Consider the following 18,445-nt stretch of genomic DNA (forward strand, 5'->3'; position numbering starts at 1 on the left):
TTGTAGGCTACCGTACTGACGTCTTTCCGCGGTTAAAACAACAGTCCTTCTGATGTAGGCTACATTCATGTTTAGCCTATTTGATGCTATAAATTAACCAAGGAAAAGATGATCGGTTCACGAGCTGCTTTAATTGAGGCAATCTGTCACGACACATTAAAGAGCCACAAAATAGTAGGCCTATTTATGGTTTAATTTTCTTTGAATGACCAAATTTGAAAGTTGAGACTTTATTAAATGTTACCTGCTTGGTCCTGTCTGTCAGCGCGTTGTCAGTGTCCTCTATGTAATTTTTCACGACATTCATAGCTATAAGCGCATTATTCGCTATAAGCGAAAACTTTAGGTGTCGACAACGTATTATAGCCTACTCCAACATCGAGTGCAAAGTGGGGAGTTGAAAAAAAACTTTCGGTGCTCTGTCATCTGCAGCTGCTCCCGGGTGGCGCCTCTTCAGATGCTGGTGCATTGCCATGGTGCTTGAATGGAAGGCCATCTCCATTTTGCAAAGACGACATATCATGGAATTGTTTCCTTTTAATTATAGAATTCCCATACTTTAGAGGAACGAGTGCATGCCGCCTTGCACTTCTGATAGTCTGAGGAGCCACTTGTGTTTCTACTACTCGCCGGCGCCGCCATCTTTGTTTTGGGTCCGACGAATCGACGCGCATATTTTGCGTCGACGTATTTTTTGCGTCGACGTCATCGATGACGTCGACGCATTGTCCCAGCCCTATTCCGGATGCACTGTATGAAATGCTTAGATTAATTCTGGCATACATTAAGTCGGTTATTCTGATCAATCTTGATCAATATCAATTAGCCTATTGAGCAAGCAGGTCCAGGGAAGATGCAATTTCAATAGCATTGCATTCTTCCCTAACCCATTTGGACCAGCTGAACACGTAGGTCTGGATGCTCTTCATTGATTTTAGCTCAGCTTTCAATACCATCGTTCCTCACAAACTGGCCAGGAAACTCAGCACCATAGGTTTGGAAACTTCACTTTGTAGTTAGATTATGAACTTTCTTACAAACAGACACCAGCAAGTTAAACTTGGAAACAAAACTTCCTCCACATTGATTCTCAACACTGGAGTGCCACAAGTCTGTGTGCCAAGCTCTGCTCTTTATAAATTTTTTACATTTGATTGTTCTGCAACTTGCTCTACTAACTCCATTGTCAAGTTTGCTGATGACAAAACTCTGGTAGGGCGGATAACCGACAATGACGAGACAGCCTACAGGCAGGAAGTAAAACACATGGCGGAGTAGTGCTCTGGTAACAATCTTGTCCTAAACACTTCAAAAACAAAAGAACTCATAGTAGATTTCAGGAAGACCAGGAAAGTCACTCATTCTGCCCTCTACATCAATGGAGAGGAGGTGGGAAGGGTGGAGGGTATAAAATTCCTGGGAATTTACATCACCAAAGATATGACATCACATTTAGTGAAGAGGACCCAACAAAGACTGTTTTTCCTACAGAAGTTAAGAACTGCCAACTTAGGAATTTTTATAGCAGTACCATGGAGAGTATTCTTTCCTACTGCATGACAGTGTGGTATACCAGCTGCACTGCTGCTTACCGATGGGACGTAACACATGTAGTGAAGGCAGCGTAGAGGGTCATTGGATCTGAGCTCACATGCCTGGATGAGTTACATTCAAACAGACTCCTTAAGAACGCTAGGAGCATTAGCAAGGATCCAACTCATCCGGTACACCAAACCATGGTCATAGGCACCAAACTTGGAATCTCTGGGACCATAGGAGCTGGGATCACTGTGGCTGAGACTATTGGGACCACTGAGTCTGGGACCATACAGACTTGGACCAACGGAATGGAGAGCGGAGGGGCTCACTTCAATCACTGGAACTTCCAAAACCAACGAAGCAAGGATCCCTCTCTTCCTCCTCTTGACATTCGACACCCTCATCAAGCATGCATTGGTAGCCGCCTCCAGATAGCAAGTGCAGAGTATTGTCTCTGTCGAGCGAGCTTTGTGCACCATCCTTGGTGAACAAGCACTGGAAGTCAGGGGAGTGCGATTGCCGTGGCTATGGATTCACACAATGTAAACACACACACTAATGGCTTTTCAGCACTTGTTCATACACACAGTCAGGTTTGTGTGTCACGCTCTCTCTCCCCTTCCGGCGGTCTGGACTGCTCTCTTAACCCTCTCCAGATCTCACTGTAACACAGAACAGCTGTTAGAGATTGTTTCCCACATGTGTCAATCCTTGCTGTTCTTCCTCTCCCGTCCTCGCTCTCCACAGACATTGCTCAACCATGCCCCCATCACCAAAAGTATGTTTCTTTCTTAAACTTATTTCACTTTAATGTCAGACCTCTCCTTTTTTATTTACTGTACAACATATTGTCAAAATAGCAGTCAGAACTTCATACAGATCGGACATTTCTCGGACATTACAACAAATATCATTTCACTCAATTGATGACAACGCAATGTATAATTACACCACAATCACAATTCACACCTTCAGATAAGCCTCTCCCTTTGCAATTAACTTATAAATGCTTGGAATATTCCCATCATCCTACAGGTGAAGAAAGAGGAATAAGGTGGCAAATAAAGAGGGAACAACTCCAAGTGTAACAGCTGAACTCTACTGACATACTATTGCAACAGTGAAGCCATGAGTGATCTAAAACCATGTAGAATAAAAATTGAAGATACTGAGGAACAAAGAGGTTGGTGTCTATGTTTGATTCTTCATAATGAATTTTTATGGACATTAAGGCAACCAGGGTTGGGAGGGTTACGTTCGAAATGTATTCCACTAAAGATTACAGAATACATGCTGTCATTTTTAATGTTTTCCATTAGATTACTCAAGGTCAGTAATGTAATCTAAATACTTTGAATTACTTCTTCAGCACTGGTAGATTTTTTTTCACTTGTTTTGACTATAAAATTCATTCAGTACAGCAAGACAACATTCACATGTTAAAAATACATTCTCTGAAAAATATCGTATTTAGTGTTGTTTCTTAAACAAGAAGAATCGAATTGATCTTGTTTTAAGGATATTTCGATATTTTACAGGAGAACAATACAAAAGTTATTATCAAGAATATGATTTTTGCCCTAATATCAAAGGTCTTACTAGAAAAATAGAAATTTTTATCCAGTGTGAATTTTCTTCATAATCCTTGTGGAATACAGCTACTTATATTTTGTATTTTAAATATGTAATCCCATTACATGTATTCCGTTACTCCCCAACCCTGAAGGCAACAAGGCTTCAGACCGTTTGCTAGATCTTGCAGCTGTAGTTGGATAATAAAAGAAGCGATGAAATTACAGTTATAACCAGAATCTACCAGATTTTGTGATATTATACTCAAGAACGACAGAATTAACTTTCAGCATGTTAAAGATAACATAAAATAGATAGCAGCCTTTGCAGCTTCAAGACATTAAATTGGAGTTCAATTGTATGTTTTGTTTCACATTTCTTTTGTCTGTTCATTTTAGACCTGATGGAAGTGAAAGAGGAAAGTCAAGAACTAAATGACATAGATCAGAAACACCATCAGCATCCTAAATCTAATAATTCAACAACTGATGAAGAGGCTATTATTTGCTTCAAGAGTGAAAAAAAAATATCTCAAAAAACAGGAGCCAAATATTCTTTCACATGCACTCAGTGTGGAAAGAGTTTCTCAATAAAGAAAATCCTTCAGGGTCACATGATAATTCACACTGGAGAGAAGCCGTTCACCTGCCCTCAGTGTGGAAAGCGTTTCGCAAGAAAAGGAGATCTAAAGGTTCATCTGAGAATTCACACTGGAGAGAAACCTTTCACATGCAATCAGTGTGGAAAGAGTTTCTCAATAAAGAAAATCCTTCAGGATCACATGATAATTCACACTGGAGAGAAGCCGTTCACATGCCCTCAGTGTGGAAAGAGTTTCATAAGAAAGGGTGATCTAAAGGTTCATCTGAGAATTCACACTGGAAAGAGGCCTTTCACATGCGATCAGTGTGGAAAGAGTTTCTCATTAAAGAAAATCCTTCAGGATCACATGATAATTCACACTGGAGAGAAGCCGTTCACATGCCCTCAGTGTGGAAAGAGTTTCGCAAGAAAAGGAGATCTAAAGGTTCATCTGAGAATTCACGCTGAAGGGAAGCCTTTCTCATGCACTCAGTGTGGAAAGAGTTTCACACAAGAAGAAAACCTGAAGATTCATCTGACATTTCACGATGTGGATCAGCTTTTCACATGCCCTCAGTGTGGAAAGAGTTTTACACAAAAAAGAAGCATTAAGGAACACGTGAGAATTCACACTGGAGTGAAGCCTTTTACATGCACTCAGTGTGGAAAGCGTTTCGCAAGAAAAGGAGATCTAAAAGTTCATCTGAGAATTCACACTGGAGAGAGGCCTTTCACATGCAATCACTGTGGAAAGAGTTTCTCAATAAAGAAAATCCTTCAGGATCACATGATAATTCACACTGGAGAGAAGCCGTTCACATGCCCTCAGTGTGGAAAGAGTTTCATAAGAAAAGGAGATCTAAAGGTTCATCTGAGAATTCACACTGGAGAGAGGCCTTTCACATGCAATCAGTGTGGAAAGAGTTTCTCAATAAAGAAAATCCTTCAGGATCACATGATAATTCACACTGGAGAGAGGGCGTTCACATGCCCTCAGTGTGGAAAGAGTTTCGCAAGAAAAGGAGATCTAAAGGTTCATCTGAGAATTCACACTGAAGGGAAGCCTTTCTCATGCACTCAGTGTGGAAAGAGTTTCACACAAGAAGAAAACCTAAAGATTCATCTGACATTTCACGATGTGGATCAGCTTTTCACATGCCCTCAGTGTGGAAAGAGTTTTACACAAAAAAGAAGCATTAAGGAACACATGAGAATTCACACTGGAGTGAAGCCTTTTACATGCACTCAGTGTGGAAAGGGTTTCACAAATAAAGGAGGTCTAAAGAGGCACCTGAGAATTCACACTGGCGAGAAGCCTTACACATGCACTCAGTGTGGAAGGAGTTTCACAAATATAGCAGATCGGAACAGGCACATGAGAATTCACACTGGAGAGAAGCCTTTCACATGCCCTCAGTGTGGAAAGAGTTTAACAAACAAAGGAGAGCTAAAGAGGCATCTGATAATTCATACTGAAGAGAAGCCTCTCAAATGCCCTCAGTGTGGAAAGATCTTCACAAAAAAAGCTAATCTAAAGAGACACCTGAGAATTCACACTGGAGAGAAGCCTTTCACATGCCCTCAGTGTGGAAAGTGTTTCACTCAAGCAGCACACCTTAAGAAACACATGAGAATTCACACTGGAGAGAAGCTTTTCATCTGCATTCAGTGTGGAAACAGTTTCACAGTGAAGAAAACCCTTCAGGATCTCATGAATATCCATACTGAAGAGAAACCTTACAAGTGTTCACATTGTGAAAAGTGTTTCATGATATCAGGAAATCTAAATCACAAAGATGAAAATACAGAAACGACATTATAACTGGCAATAGCAGCTCAAATGGAGATTGCACCAGTTTGATTTTACAGCTCAGAGCCCAGACTAGTGTAATCAAACCAGTTTGATCATGCGTGAGTTTTCACTAGCCAAAATCCCACACCCATCAAAAAGTAATAAAGGTGCTGGAGACTGTTACTGTATGCATTTTTGAATGAGAAAGATAGTTTAGCAGGACACAAGACATTGTCCATACTTCATGGAAGTCTAGAATTTAAACACATTAATTCTGTATTGTACTTGCCTTTATGAAAGTTTATCTTTGTTCTTCCGTTGTTTAAGAGTGGCATTTGTAATAATAATGCCAGAACCACTGGTAGGACCATGGACAGCTCTATATTTCCTTGGTTATAGTCTTTCTAAAAAAATAAACTGTAGTATTTTTTTATTGAAAATACAAATAGCCTAAAAACTGTTTAGATATTAGATTAAATGCAAGAACACTGCTTTTTGCATGTTTTGTTTTTCTTTTTTTGCTTTTACAAGTGCTGTATAATGTGTATTTATTCTGAATTATGTACTAGAAAACTTTGCTATAGTAAAATGTACTATGTTTATTTTCCTGATATGTAACCTTACAAATATTCCTTATAAGTTTGATGTAGTGTACCTTGTTTGAAATGTTTATAATGTAGTCCATTTGAATTTTCAGAAGATGGCCTCAGTGTATTAGGCTACGTCTACATTAATCCGGATACATTTGAAAACAGTGCTTTAGATTCAAAACGCTCTCCGTCCACACTAGCATTTTCAAGCGTTTTCCAAAAGTTGCTCATCCACACTGAAACACATGAAAATGCTTAAATCATGTTACTGCTCATGCGGAAATTCCCTGTTGCATGTACGGTCTGAAAAGCAATTGTCCACGTGTATCAAGTACAACAGTGCCGCTATAACGCAGGCCGCCGTCTTGATTGTTTTGGTTGGCTAGATCACGTGACTGCATCACATGACAACAAATAAATCATAATTTTCAGATATATCCGTTTTCATATGTATCCACTTTGGAGTGCGTTTACAAAAAGCTCAGTTTTCACGGACAAAAATGGCGTCTCTGTGTGGACGGAAGGTTAAAACAGAGAGAAAAGATGAGTTTTCAAATGAAAACATGTTAGTTTGGACAAGGCATTAGTTTTGAGCTATAATGAAGTAACCTTTTGTATGTAACATAAGCGACTTGCTTCATCAAACAACTGTTTCTGTGTAATATTAAAAAGATAAAAAGAGAGTTTTTTTTTTACTGCTAACACCATTTTATTATATATTTACATTTAGAATAGAAGTACTGCATTTATATATGTAGGTGAATAAAGTTGAAACTAAATGTAACCAATTGGATAAACATGTAGCAAACATTAGTGTACAACAGAGATTGGGGTATGTATGAATAGTTTTATAGACAAAATGACTGACTCTAGAGAAAGAGATCCAGGAGAAGTAAAAGTCGTCTAGATAAGAAACTGCAAAAGCTGGTATTAAAGGCTCTGTCAAAGCTCCAAGTGACACCACCCACGGTATCCTTTAACTTAGAAAGAATGCCGAGACTGACTATATAAAGACTGATGATTTGATAGAGCATTGGATTCGGCATTGATTTTTACTGTTTCCCCAATGCTACAGTTGAGATAGTTTTTCATAACCTTTCTAACCATTTACGATACCTTTTTAATTTTAAGCATTGTAACCAATAAAACTGAGGTTTTGATGTTGCATTTGTCTCCCTGCGCTTTGATTTTTGAGTCTTGTAAGTCTGAGTTGAAGGACTTCCATTTAGTAAAGGTCTGCATGGGCCTTAAAATGAGACCGGAGGATGTGTGAATCAATTAAACAATCAAATACTATGTTGCTCCGTCTTCCTTTCCAGTTAAAAAAATAACATTCTACTGGGAAATGGAGTAGATAGGAGTGTTTTATCAAATGTACACAAGCATTAATGCACGCATCCATGTCCAGGGAGGGCGCAACTTCTAAATGGACTGCTCTAATGGTAAGGCAGTTAAAAAGTATGCCATACCTATTAAAGTTTGTACATCCTCTTCTAACCTCAAACAGTCTGAAATAATCAACCCCGTTGTTGATAAACTGTGTTTTTCTGGTAGAAGCCTATCCTCTGGCAGATCTGCCATCTTTTATACTCTTGGCTTGGTATTTAATCATCGGCAAACATTACACTCATTAATGATTATTCTTCTGACTGCAGCGTTAGTTTGGAAAGCCAATATTTCTGCCAACATGATTGCTTCCAGAATTTCCAACTTTTTGGTGGATGTGTTGAAGAATCAAGAAAGCTATTCGAAGATCCTTATGCAAGATGACGGGATGCTTTGACTCCTAATGCATCGCCGATCTGCTCAATCTTCCTCCAACCCTTAACACGTGCCTCTGTCCCTCTTGACATGGATCTTTCCCTGCTGAAACAATTTGATGTTTCTGTTTTTGGCCATAGAAAACCAGATAGAGCTCAGCGTTTGCCATATCTTCCGTGATGGGTCTTCTCCTTTGCAAACTCATTTTATAGGTAGTGTTTTGTTTGTTGAGATCTCATTCTGTTTGACTGATCATCGTCTGAAACTCCCTTCTTTAGGCGATGAAAGCCAAATGGTTAAAAATAAATCTAAAGCCTCCATACTATTCTGCGTGAGTATTACATTGACAGTTGAGATCTTCTTGAGCTTGCTGTCATCGTGTGCCAATGACATGGGCCTGTTCAACCAGATCAGTCAGTCACTTTGTGGTTTCAGTAGAAAAGTTGGCCCTTTGATCCAGGTTTTCAGTCTTTAGACCATTAGAGGTTACGTACCTACATTGAGATGGTTTAGAAGCCTCTCTAATGAGCGAAGTTCAGTTAGCAACAAACGTCTCAAATCATGTGGAGTCACTTGCTATGTATTTCAGGATGGTGGTAATGTTGTTCCAATAGACTCTTCAAGATGAATCTGAAGTTCTTGCTTTAGCATCCTGCCCATTTTGACAGCGACAATTGCTGCTGTGAACTCCATTCTTGGGATAACTTGCTTGAGTGGTGTCACCTTCCCATCATGAATTCACAGCTCCTTTGATCATGTTCATTTGTCAGCAAGAGTAACATGACATTCTTTTATACATGCTCACTAACATCAGCACAGTTGTGTAGTTGAAATGTTTTGATGCATCCAAATCCTGCAGGCTTGATGCTCACACTAAAGTTTGAAAGCTTCTGCAAATCTGCCGGCCAGGACAGCCATCTCTCAGCTCATTTCTCTGAAATATCCTCATCCCATCCCAATTTCTCTCTGCACAGGTCAAGTAGTATAAGTTTGGTGGTACCACAAATGGTATTAAGAACCTAATGGCACATTTCCACTGCACGTTACGATTCGACTCAACACGCTTTACTTTTCTGAGGTTGCTTTTCCGCTGTAGTTTAGTGCCGCCTCAACATGGGTGGGATTATAGGCCGATCATCATAGTTGTGCCGCCTCTAGCTCATTGTGCTGCATAAATCAGTTGTTCATGGTGATTTTATACAAGTGTAACAGTTAAATTGGCCTGATTGTTTTAGAAGCTTTCCAGTATCTGGTCAACTAAATAATGTGAAGCTTTCAAGCAGAGTATAGAGTTAACGTACCATCCATAGAATCCATTTGGTCAAACCACTTCCACTTTTTTCTGTTTGAACCACTCCGGCTGTTTTGGTCCTTGATGGTTCTGTAGTCACTTTTATTTAATTTTTGTAACTTTTCCCTACACTGTTGGTAGGTCCTATGGTAGCCATGTGCGGACAACAGCTGAGACACTTCCTGAAAGACTTTTTAGTTTAGCGTTGTTTCGTTCGTCGCTAACGAGAGGAACGTCTGTACCTTGTTTATTGACCATGGCGTGTTTTGATACTGCTAACTTTAAATCTAGTGGGTTGATGTCCCGTGTAGCAAATCCAGTGACGCTGGTAGTGACAATTCTCTCTCACCAATCAGTGATCTGCAGGGTTTTGACGTCACATTTAGTATCAGCTTGGCTCACTTGGGACCTCGACCGAGTTGGTACTAAAAAAAAAGTACCAGGTACTGTCCACAGTGGAAAACCCCCAAAAGGCAAGCAAAGTGGAGTCGAGCTGTACCGTGCAGTGGAAAGCCCCATAAGAGGATCATAAACAGAGCCCACAACTGACAATATGCCTCCTCTGGTGAGTGGTTCTGGTGACTTCAGACTTTAAATTAATTGTGTCTTTCTCCGTACTTCATTGCCCAGCTCCAATTCCTTAAATTCAGTAGCCCGTTCTCCTTCAGGGATGGATAAGAGTACGCCCCTGCTATTACTAGTCCACTTTGTTAAATGAAATCCACCTTGACTACTTTGCTCTCTGGTGTCTCATGCAAGAGTGACTGCTTGATCTTCAGTAGCAAATTATTTAAGACAGTCATCTCTGCCGTGGAGGTGGACTCGCCGTTATCTATAATCAGAACTTCCGGATCTCCGAACTCACCCTACCTTCAGGATCATCATTTGAATATCTCGTCTTCAAAGCTCTTTCCTCCATGATAGTTATCCTCATTTACCGGCCACCTAAACCAAATCCCTCCTTCCTCTCCGATTTCACTGAACTTCTCACAGTAGCCTCATCTCTCTCTCCACGTCTGCTGCTGTGACTTAAACATCCACACAGACTCCCCCACCTGCAAGCTGTCATCAGAATTCAATATTTTATTGGATAACTTCACTCTCATCCAACATGTTACATTCCCCACCCATGAAAAAGGACACATTCTTGACCTGGTCTGCTCCACTAACCAACCAGTGCTCAACCTCCGTCCATGCCTCTTTCCCCTCTCTGATCACAAACTGATTCGGTTCACCATTCCTTCTCCAACCCCACGCCCCCGCCTCCTCAGAGAAATCATATTCCGCAACATTAAATCTATTGATCTCCATCATCTCTCTGACCTGCTCTCCACCTGGACTCAACCCTTACCTCACCTGATGATCTCACAAATCACCTCAACTCTGCTTTGTGTACCTCCCTTAACACTTTGGCCCCCCTCAAAACAAAAACTGTCACCTTTAACAATTCGTCACCCTGGTACACACCTGCACTCCGGAAAATGAAACAAACCGGCCGCCAACTAGAACGCCTGACAAAAAAATCATCGCTCATAGTCCACCATGAAGCCTATAAACTCCACCTCATTGCCTACAAAGATGCCCTCATTGCTGCCAAATCTGCCTACCTCTCCACTATCCTCACTAACCCCTGTCAAAACCCCAGAACCCTCTTCTCCACATTGAACAACCTCATCAAGCCTCGGACCAATACCCTCCCTACCTCTACTCCGGATCTCTGTAACTCATTCCTTCACTTTTTCGCTGATAAAATCAACATAATTTATCAATCTCTATACCCTGCATCCGACTTCCCAGTATCTAATCTAGCCCCTAACACGGCCCCTTTCCCCCTTATCCCTCCTGACCTCCCTCCCCTTTCTCCACATTGCCTCCTCTCCCAGTTTCACTCGGTCACCACTCTGGAAATCTCTAAACTCATCAGCTCTTCCAAACCGACTACCTGCTCACTTGACTCCCTCCCTACTCCACTCGTGAAGTCCTGCCTCCCTGTCCTTTGCCCCTACCTCACTAACCTCTTCAATTCCTCACTGTCCCTTGGAACTGTCCCCTTTGCTTTTAAAACTGCCGCTGTCACCCCAATCCTCAAAAAACCTGGTCTGGATCCCTCTTCCCTTAACAACTACCGCCCAATTTCCACCCTCCCCTTTCTGTCTAAAACCCTGGAACGTATAGTTGCCTCACAATTACAAACCTATCTTCATGCGAATAACCAATTTGAACCTCTCCAATCTGGTTTTCGCCCCCTACACACCACATAAACCGCTCTCCTTAAAGTTCTCAATGACCTCCTCACCTCCGCTGACACCGGTTCCCTTAACATCCTTATTCTTCTCGATCTGAGTGCAGCCTTCGATACTGTGAGCCATAACATTCTGCTCACCAGACTCAAAGACCTTGGCATCGAAGGTACTGCACTCAGCTGGCTCCATTCCTACTTTTCCGACAGATCCCACTTCATCTCTCTTCATAACCTCACTTCTGCAACAGTCACAGTCACCCAAGGCGTTCCACAAGGTTCCGTACTCGGCCCCCTGCTCTTCATCATTTACATTCTCCCCCTTGGACAGATACTTCGTCACTTCAAACTGAATTTCCACTGTTATGCCGATGACACCCAGATCTACCTCAGCACCAAATCCCCTCAGAATCCTCCCCTCTCCCACATCAACTCCTGTCTGTCTGCTATTAAAACTTGGATGCAACACAACTTCCTCAAACTCAACAGCAATAAGACAGAATTCCTCCTCATAGGCTCCAAATCCACTCTCAGCAAAACCAATAACACCACTATCACCATTGACGACACCATTGTCTCCCCATCTCCCCAGGCCCGCAACCTCGGCGTAATTTTTGATTCAACCCTCTCCCTGGAGCCTCACATCCGTCATGTCATTAAAACCTATTTCTATCACCTCCGTAACGTCACCAAAATCAGACCCTTACTCACACCCTCTGCTGCTGAAAGACTCATTCACGCCTTCATCTCCTCACGACTGGACTACTGCAATTCACTACTCTTTGGTATCAGCTCAAACTACATAAAAAGACTCCAACTGGTCCAGAACGCAGCTGCCCGACTCATCACCCGCTCCAAATCCTGGCACCACATTACTCCAGTTCTAAAACAATTACACTGGCTTCCCATTTCCCACTGGATCACATACAAAATCCTGGTACTTACCTACAAAGCCATCCATCACCTGGCACCCTCATACCTCACTGACCTCCTCTCCCCCTACCAACCCTCACGGTCCCTCAGGTCCACCTCAGCCGGTCTCCTCTGCATTCACAAGTCCAAGCTCCGTAGTTTTGGGGACAGAGCCTTTTCCAGGGCAGCTCCCAGTCTATGGAACTCTCTTCCCCATGAGATCCGCACCTCTGAGTCTCTAACCATCTTCCAGTCCCGCCTCAAGACCCATCTATTCACCTCTGCCTATCCATAGCCCCCTGCCCCTCCCAACTCTATATGTCCCTGAATAATATCTTTTTTTTTCTCACTTGCTCTGTAAAGCGACTTTGAGTTTGAGAAAAGCGCTATACAAATTCAATTTATTATTATTATTATTATTATTATTATTATCTATGTAGAAATTCCTCAAGAGCATCTGAGCTGCTTCTGGAGTGGTGTCATTAGATCCATCTTCTGCTGTTCTTCGAAGAGCATAACATGAACAACTTCGAGAAGAGGTTGCACCGAACAGGTGTACATGCATCCTATGCTTCATTTCATTTTGATCTAGGATACTCTCTGGCCACCAAAGGAACCAGAGTCTGCGTCTTCACTAGGCACTTGGACATGATAAAACATCGATTCAATATCAGCCATAATCGCAACCTGTTACTCGTGGAATACGAAAAGCACTCCAATAAGTGTGTTAGTGAGATTAGTCTGCTGAAATAACTGATCATTCAAAGAAAATCTGTGGTAGGCTGCCTTACAGTCGAAGACAACACACATTTCCTTTTTGTTGTGGTACACAAAATGTACCTCACTTCCATTACCGTGGTGCAACACTTCTTCAGGTACCTTGTAACAGATGTAAGTTTACATCATTTGATCCTTGAGAATTCCCATAATTCATAACCTGGCGTAATAGTCTCCCTGTAGGGGCTTTGTTCTGGGTGCCAGATCCTGGCTCTGACCTTCTACGGGGAATAGGAATTGGCTTAATTTGACATTATAATCTGTTAACTTCCAACAAACATTTCTACAATCCTGACATTTTTCATGAGACTTTCATGTGCTATTAGAATCAGAATCAGAATCAGCTTTATTGCCAAGTATGCTTACACATACAAAGAATTTGTCTAGGTGACAGGAGCTTCCAGTCAACAACAATAAGCTGCAAAGCATATGAGAGAGAAAGATATCAGCTAAAAGAAGAATTAAGATGCAAAATGTTCCCAAGCAATCAGGAATTATTATATTATATAAAGGGTTTTTTATGTTTGTAGTTAGGTAATTAATATTGTTTATATTGGCCACAACATTGTCGTTGAACACTCCATTCCAGCAGGTGTCGCTAATGAGACAATAGTTTCCCAACCGTCAATAAACACGAAGAAGACACTCGCGCTCCTGCAGACTGTTGTTTAGACGAAACTGATGAATTTATCTCAATTCATCGTAAAATAATACTTTTATTAAACATTAGTTCACATGTTAACGCGTCTTTGAGCTTTAACAACTCACCGACCGAGCGGTAAGAGAGAAACCTTCATCAACTGTTTGTTTTATTATTATCTGATGAACGCCTGTAGCCAAAATAATAATATGTGAATAATGTCAGTACTGATGAGCATCTGTATATGAGTAAATATTAGTATTGAAGAGTGTGTGTTTCTGTTTCAGTGTGTGAATGAAGACAGTTTGAACATCTGATTCACATTGAACACACACGATTAGAGCTGATAATGTTCACAGATATGGACTATGAGCTGCAGGAGGACAAACTGTGAGTAACACCAACATAAATTACTGCCAAATCCAAAACTGACTCTTTCAATTCATCAGTTGCAATTAGAAATGAATTGGATTAGACTCACAGGAAGTTCAATTCAAAGAAGTTAAACACAGAAACACAATTTCATTAGTCCGAGACACATTTTATGACATAAATTAATGAATTATTATTCAAAACATGAATCTGTTGATTGTTTAATATATTGAGTAAATTAGAGCATTCTGGGAAATGAAATGTTCTTCAATCACGGCCCATAAAATGAAAATATACATGAAATATATAATGAGATAAATGTAATAATGTCTAGAGTTGGCATTTCAAACATATGACATTTGATGATATTTATTATTCATTATTAATATTATAAAAGATGTGTTTGTAGAAGTTAAGAAGAGTTTTCACCCAAAAATGTAAATTCTCTCATCATTTACTCACCCTCATGTCATCCCAGATGTGTTTGACTTTCTTCTGCTGAACACAAATTAAGGTTTTAGAAGAATATTTCAGCTCTGTAGGTTCATACAATGCAAGTTAATGGTGACCAGAACTCTGAATCTTCAAAATCACATAAAGGCAGCATAAAGTAATCCAAACAACTCCATCGGTTTAGATAAGAATGTGCTGAAATATTATTCCTTTTCACTGTTAATCTTGACATCAGCAATGTCCTTGGCAATCATTATATCAATCTCAATTACACTTCCTATAACACCATCGAGCGCTCTGCGCATGCATCAAGCACTAGGAAGTGTAATCGAGCTTAAAATCATGATCGTGCCTAGAGAATACAATGACAAAATGTACAGTGTAAAACGGTTAAATTTTGGCATGTTTTCACTCAAAAAACGATTTAGGGTGTGTTCACACTTGGCGGTTTGGTTCTATTAAAATGAATTCTGGTGCGATTGCTCTGTTCGTGCGGTTCATAAAACAAGTGTGAAAGCTGCCACCCAACCCTTGGTGCACACCAAACATGTGGATCTGAATAGTGGATCTGGGTCCGCTTCTAAACAAACTTTGGTGCGGTTCGATTGATATATGAACGCAACATGGACCAAAGACGTCTAAACAGACCAAAAACAGGAAGTAATTTGCCTAATACTGACCTCAAGCATACCTGATTCTTCTCATCATTGGATTTATTTTGCCCATTACAGTTCGGTACATGTGTCGGACCCGCCGCCAGCTGTCCTTGCAGCATATCTTCATTTGTGTGTATAATGGAGGAATTCCTGGCACTGTTTTGACTTCGCTTCACAATATATTAGTTCTTTTTTTTGTTCTCAGCTGGTAAAATTACCACCATACATAAATCTATAAATCTAATGAGCGCATTTCACCAGCAGCCCAACATTGTTTTGGATGTTTGGCAAGTTCCATCGCAAAATATACATCATAGAAGCTGTCCAATCAGGTTGTGACTTTTTCCTGATTCCTTTTGTTTTGTATTTTTATGTTCGGTGTTAAAAATGCCAGTGTGAACGCTAAACGAACCAGGACTAAATGTATCATTTTCATTTTCGGTCCGGACCAAAAGAACAATCTACAATTTTGAACACATCCTAAATCTTTAATAAATTGTTTTTAAGATAAACTCAGCTAAAAAGAAACGTCCTTTTTTGAGGACACTGTATCCAAATAACTTTACAGATCTTTATTTGAAAGTGTTTAAACAATGTTTTCCATGCTTGTTCAATGAACCATAAACAATTAATGAACATTCACCTGTGGAACGGTCGTTAAGACCCTAACAGCTCACAGATGGTAGGCAATTAAGGTCACAATTATAAAAACAGTACCCTAAAGAGACCTTTCTACTGACTCTGAAGAACACCCAAAGAAAGATGCCCAGGGTCCTGCTCATCTGTGTGAACGTGCCTTAGGCATGCTGCATAGAGGCATGAGGACTGCAGATATGGCCAGGGCAGTAAATTGCAATGTCCGTACTGTGAGATGCTAAGACAGTGCTACAGGGAGAGCGAAGGACAGCTGATCATCCGCGCAGTGGCAGACCAAGTGTAACAACACCTGCACAGGATCAGTACATCCGAATATCGCACATGCTGGACAGGTAAAGGATGGCAACAACAACTGCCTGAGTTACACCAGGAACACACAATCCCTCCATCAGTGGTCAGACTGTCCGCATTAGGCTGAGGGAGGCTGGACTGAGGGCTTGTAGGCCTGTTGTAAGGCAGGTCCTTACCAGACATCACAAACCCACCTTCGCTGGACCAGACATTACTGGCAAAAATTGCTCTTCACTGATGAGTTGCGATTTTGTCTCATCAGCGGTGATGGTCTGAGTCCTGTTTATCGTCAAAGGAATGAGTGTTATGCAGAAGCCTGTACATTAGTGCGGGATCGATTTGGAGGTGGAGGGTCCGTCATGGGCTGGGGCGTTGTGTCACAGGCTCAACAAGCTCAATCTCAATGCTGTGTATTACAGGAAAGACATCCTCCTCCCTCATGTGGTACCCTTCCTGCAGGCTCATCCTGACCTGACCCTCAAGCATGACAATGCCACCAGCCATACTGCTCGCTTCTGTGTGTGATTTCCTGCAAGACAGGAATGCTAGCGTTCTGCCATGGCCAGCGAAGAGCCCGGATCTCAATCCCATTGAGCTCGTCTGGGACCTGTTGAATCAGATGGTGAGGGCTAGGGCCATTCCCCCCATAAATGTCTGGGAACTTGCAACATCTCAAAGCAAGAACTGGCAAATCTGATGCACTGCAGTACTTAATGCAGCTGGTGGCCACACCAGATACTAACTGTTACTTATGTATAGTATCTAACATAATTTCTTATTTCCAGTAAGAAGAATCATCTTATACTTTCATTTGGTGTCACCATTGCCCTGTGATTTCTAGTCCCTGTACATGGATGGATCATTTAACAATTTTAAGAACAGTAGTTTTAGCTACAGGAAAGTAACTCTTTTGCATATGTCTTTAAAGTATAATTACACGGTGGCTGCACACTCCATTCAAACTAAGACAGTCTTTATTATACAAAATACTCACTTTTCAGCAGAACACTCTGGCTGATTCAAGCTCAGTTCTCTGCTCCTCCGGTGGTCTGTACTGCCCTTATATCCTTCTCCAGGTCTCACTGCAACACAAAATGGCTGTTAGGGATAATTTCACCCAGGTGTCAATCCCTACCGCCTTCCTCTCCCAGCCTCGCTCTCCACATAATGGAGAGCAGAGACACACTGGCCTACTAAAATGCCCGGGGGCAGCTGAGGAAGGGTATCAAGAAGGCAAAGCATGCATTTAAACATCGAATAGAAAGTTATTTCAATAACAATAACTCGCTGTATGTGGAAGGGGATTAAGTCATTGACAGATTATAAGAATAACTACGCTCTCCACTCTAACATCGACACTTAATTCCCTGACGTCCTCAATAAGTACTTTGCTCGTTTTGAAGAACAAAATGCAGGAGGAGCTGACACAAATACCAAAACAACTGACAAGATTCAAATACTCACTTTACACCATCATCAAGTGAAGTCTGTCTCGCACAGAATTAACATCACCAAAGCAGCAGGCCCAGATGTAGTGCAAGGAAGGGTACTGAAGGACTGTGCAGACCAATTGGCGGGGGTGTTTACAGACATATTCAAACTTTCATTGGCACAAGCTTTTGTTCCCATTTGCTTTAAATCATCAATTATCATCCCTGTAACCAAGAAATCGCCACCAAACTGTCTGAATGATTATCAGCCAGTTGCTTTAATATCTGTAGCTACAGTGCATCTGGAAAGTATTCACAGCACTTCACTTTTTGTTATGTTACAGCCTTATTCCAAAAATGTATTAAATGTATTATTTTCCTGAAAATTCTACAAACAATACCCCATAATGACAATGTGAAAGAAGTTTATTTGAAATATTTGCAAATTTATTCAAAATAAAAACAAAACAGTCACATGTACAAGTATTCACAGCCTTTGCCATGACACTCAAAATTGAGTTCACTGTTCTGATCACTGTTTCCACTGATCATCCTTGATGTTTCTACAACTTGATTGGAGTCCACCTGTGGTAAATTCAGTTGATTGGACATGATTTGGAAAGGCACACACCTGTCTATATAAGGTCCCACAGTTAACAGTGCATGTCAGAGCACAAACCAAGCCATGCAGTCCAAGGAATTGTCTGTAGACCTCCGAGACAGGATTGTATCGAGGCACAGATCTTGGGAAGGGTACAGAAACATTTCTGCAGCATTGAAGGTCCCAATGAGCACAGTGGCCTCCATCATCCATAAATGGAAGAAGTTTGGAACCACCAGGACTCTTCCTAGAGCTGGCCGCCTGGCCAAACTGAGTGATCGGGGAGAAGG

The 18,445-nt window shown here is 41.1% G+C and overlaps 1 protein-coding gene across 23 annotated transcripts in view; it reads left to right on the forward strand.

Moving 5' to 3' along the window:
- Nucleotides 1–18,445, forward strand: part of LOC127647141 (gastrula zinc finger protein XlCGF57.1-like) — a 121,713-nt gene that overhangs the window by 97,043 nt on the left and 6,225 nt on the right. For 8 of the 23 annotated variants that reach the window (XR_007971005.1, XR_007971008.1, XR_007971009.1 and 5 more), the window contains exons 3-4: nt 2,575–2,722; nt 3,510–6,599. The exons of 5 other annotated variants lie outside the window; for them this stretch is intronic. Coding sequence is in view for 2 of the 18 variants with exons in the window: in XM_052131208.1 (XP_051987168.1) it covers nt 3,510–5,515 (2,006 nt within the window). In the remaining 16 variants the exon portion in view is untranslated. Of the gene's footprint in view, nt 1–2,574; nt 2,723–3,509; nt 7,219–13,692; nt 13,834–13,982; nt 14,086–18,445 lie in introns of those variants that run through there. 10 more of the 23 variants (XR_007971004.1, XR_007971007.1, XR_007971012.1 and 7 more) reach the window with 5 other exon arrangements.

Source organism: Xyrauchen texanus, chromosome 8, assembly GCF_025860055.1.
Source record: "Xyrauchen texanus isolate HMW12.3.18 chromosome 8, RBS_HiC_50CHRs, whole genome shotgun sequence".
NCBI classification, from domain to species: domain Eukaryota; kingdom Metazoa; phylum Chordata; class Actinopteri; order Cypriniformes; family Catostomidae; genus Xyrauchen; species Xyrauchen texanus.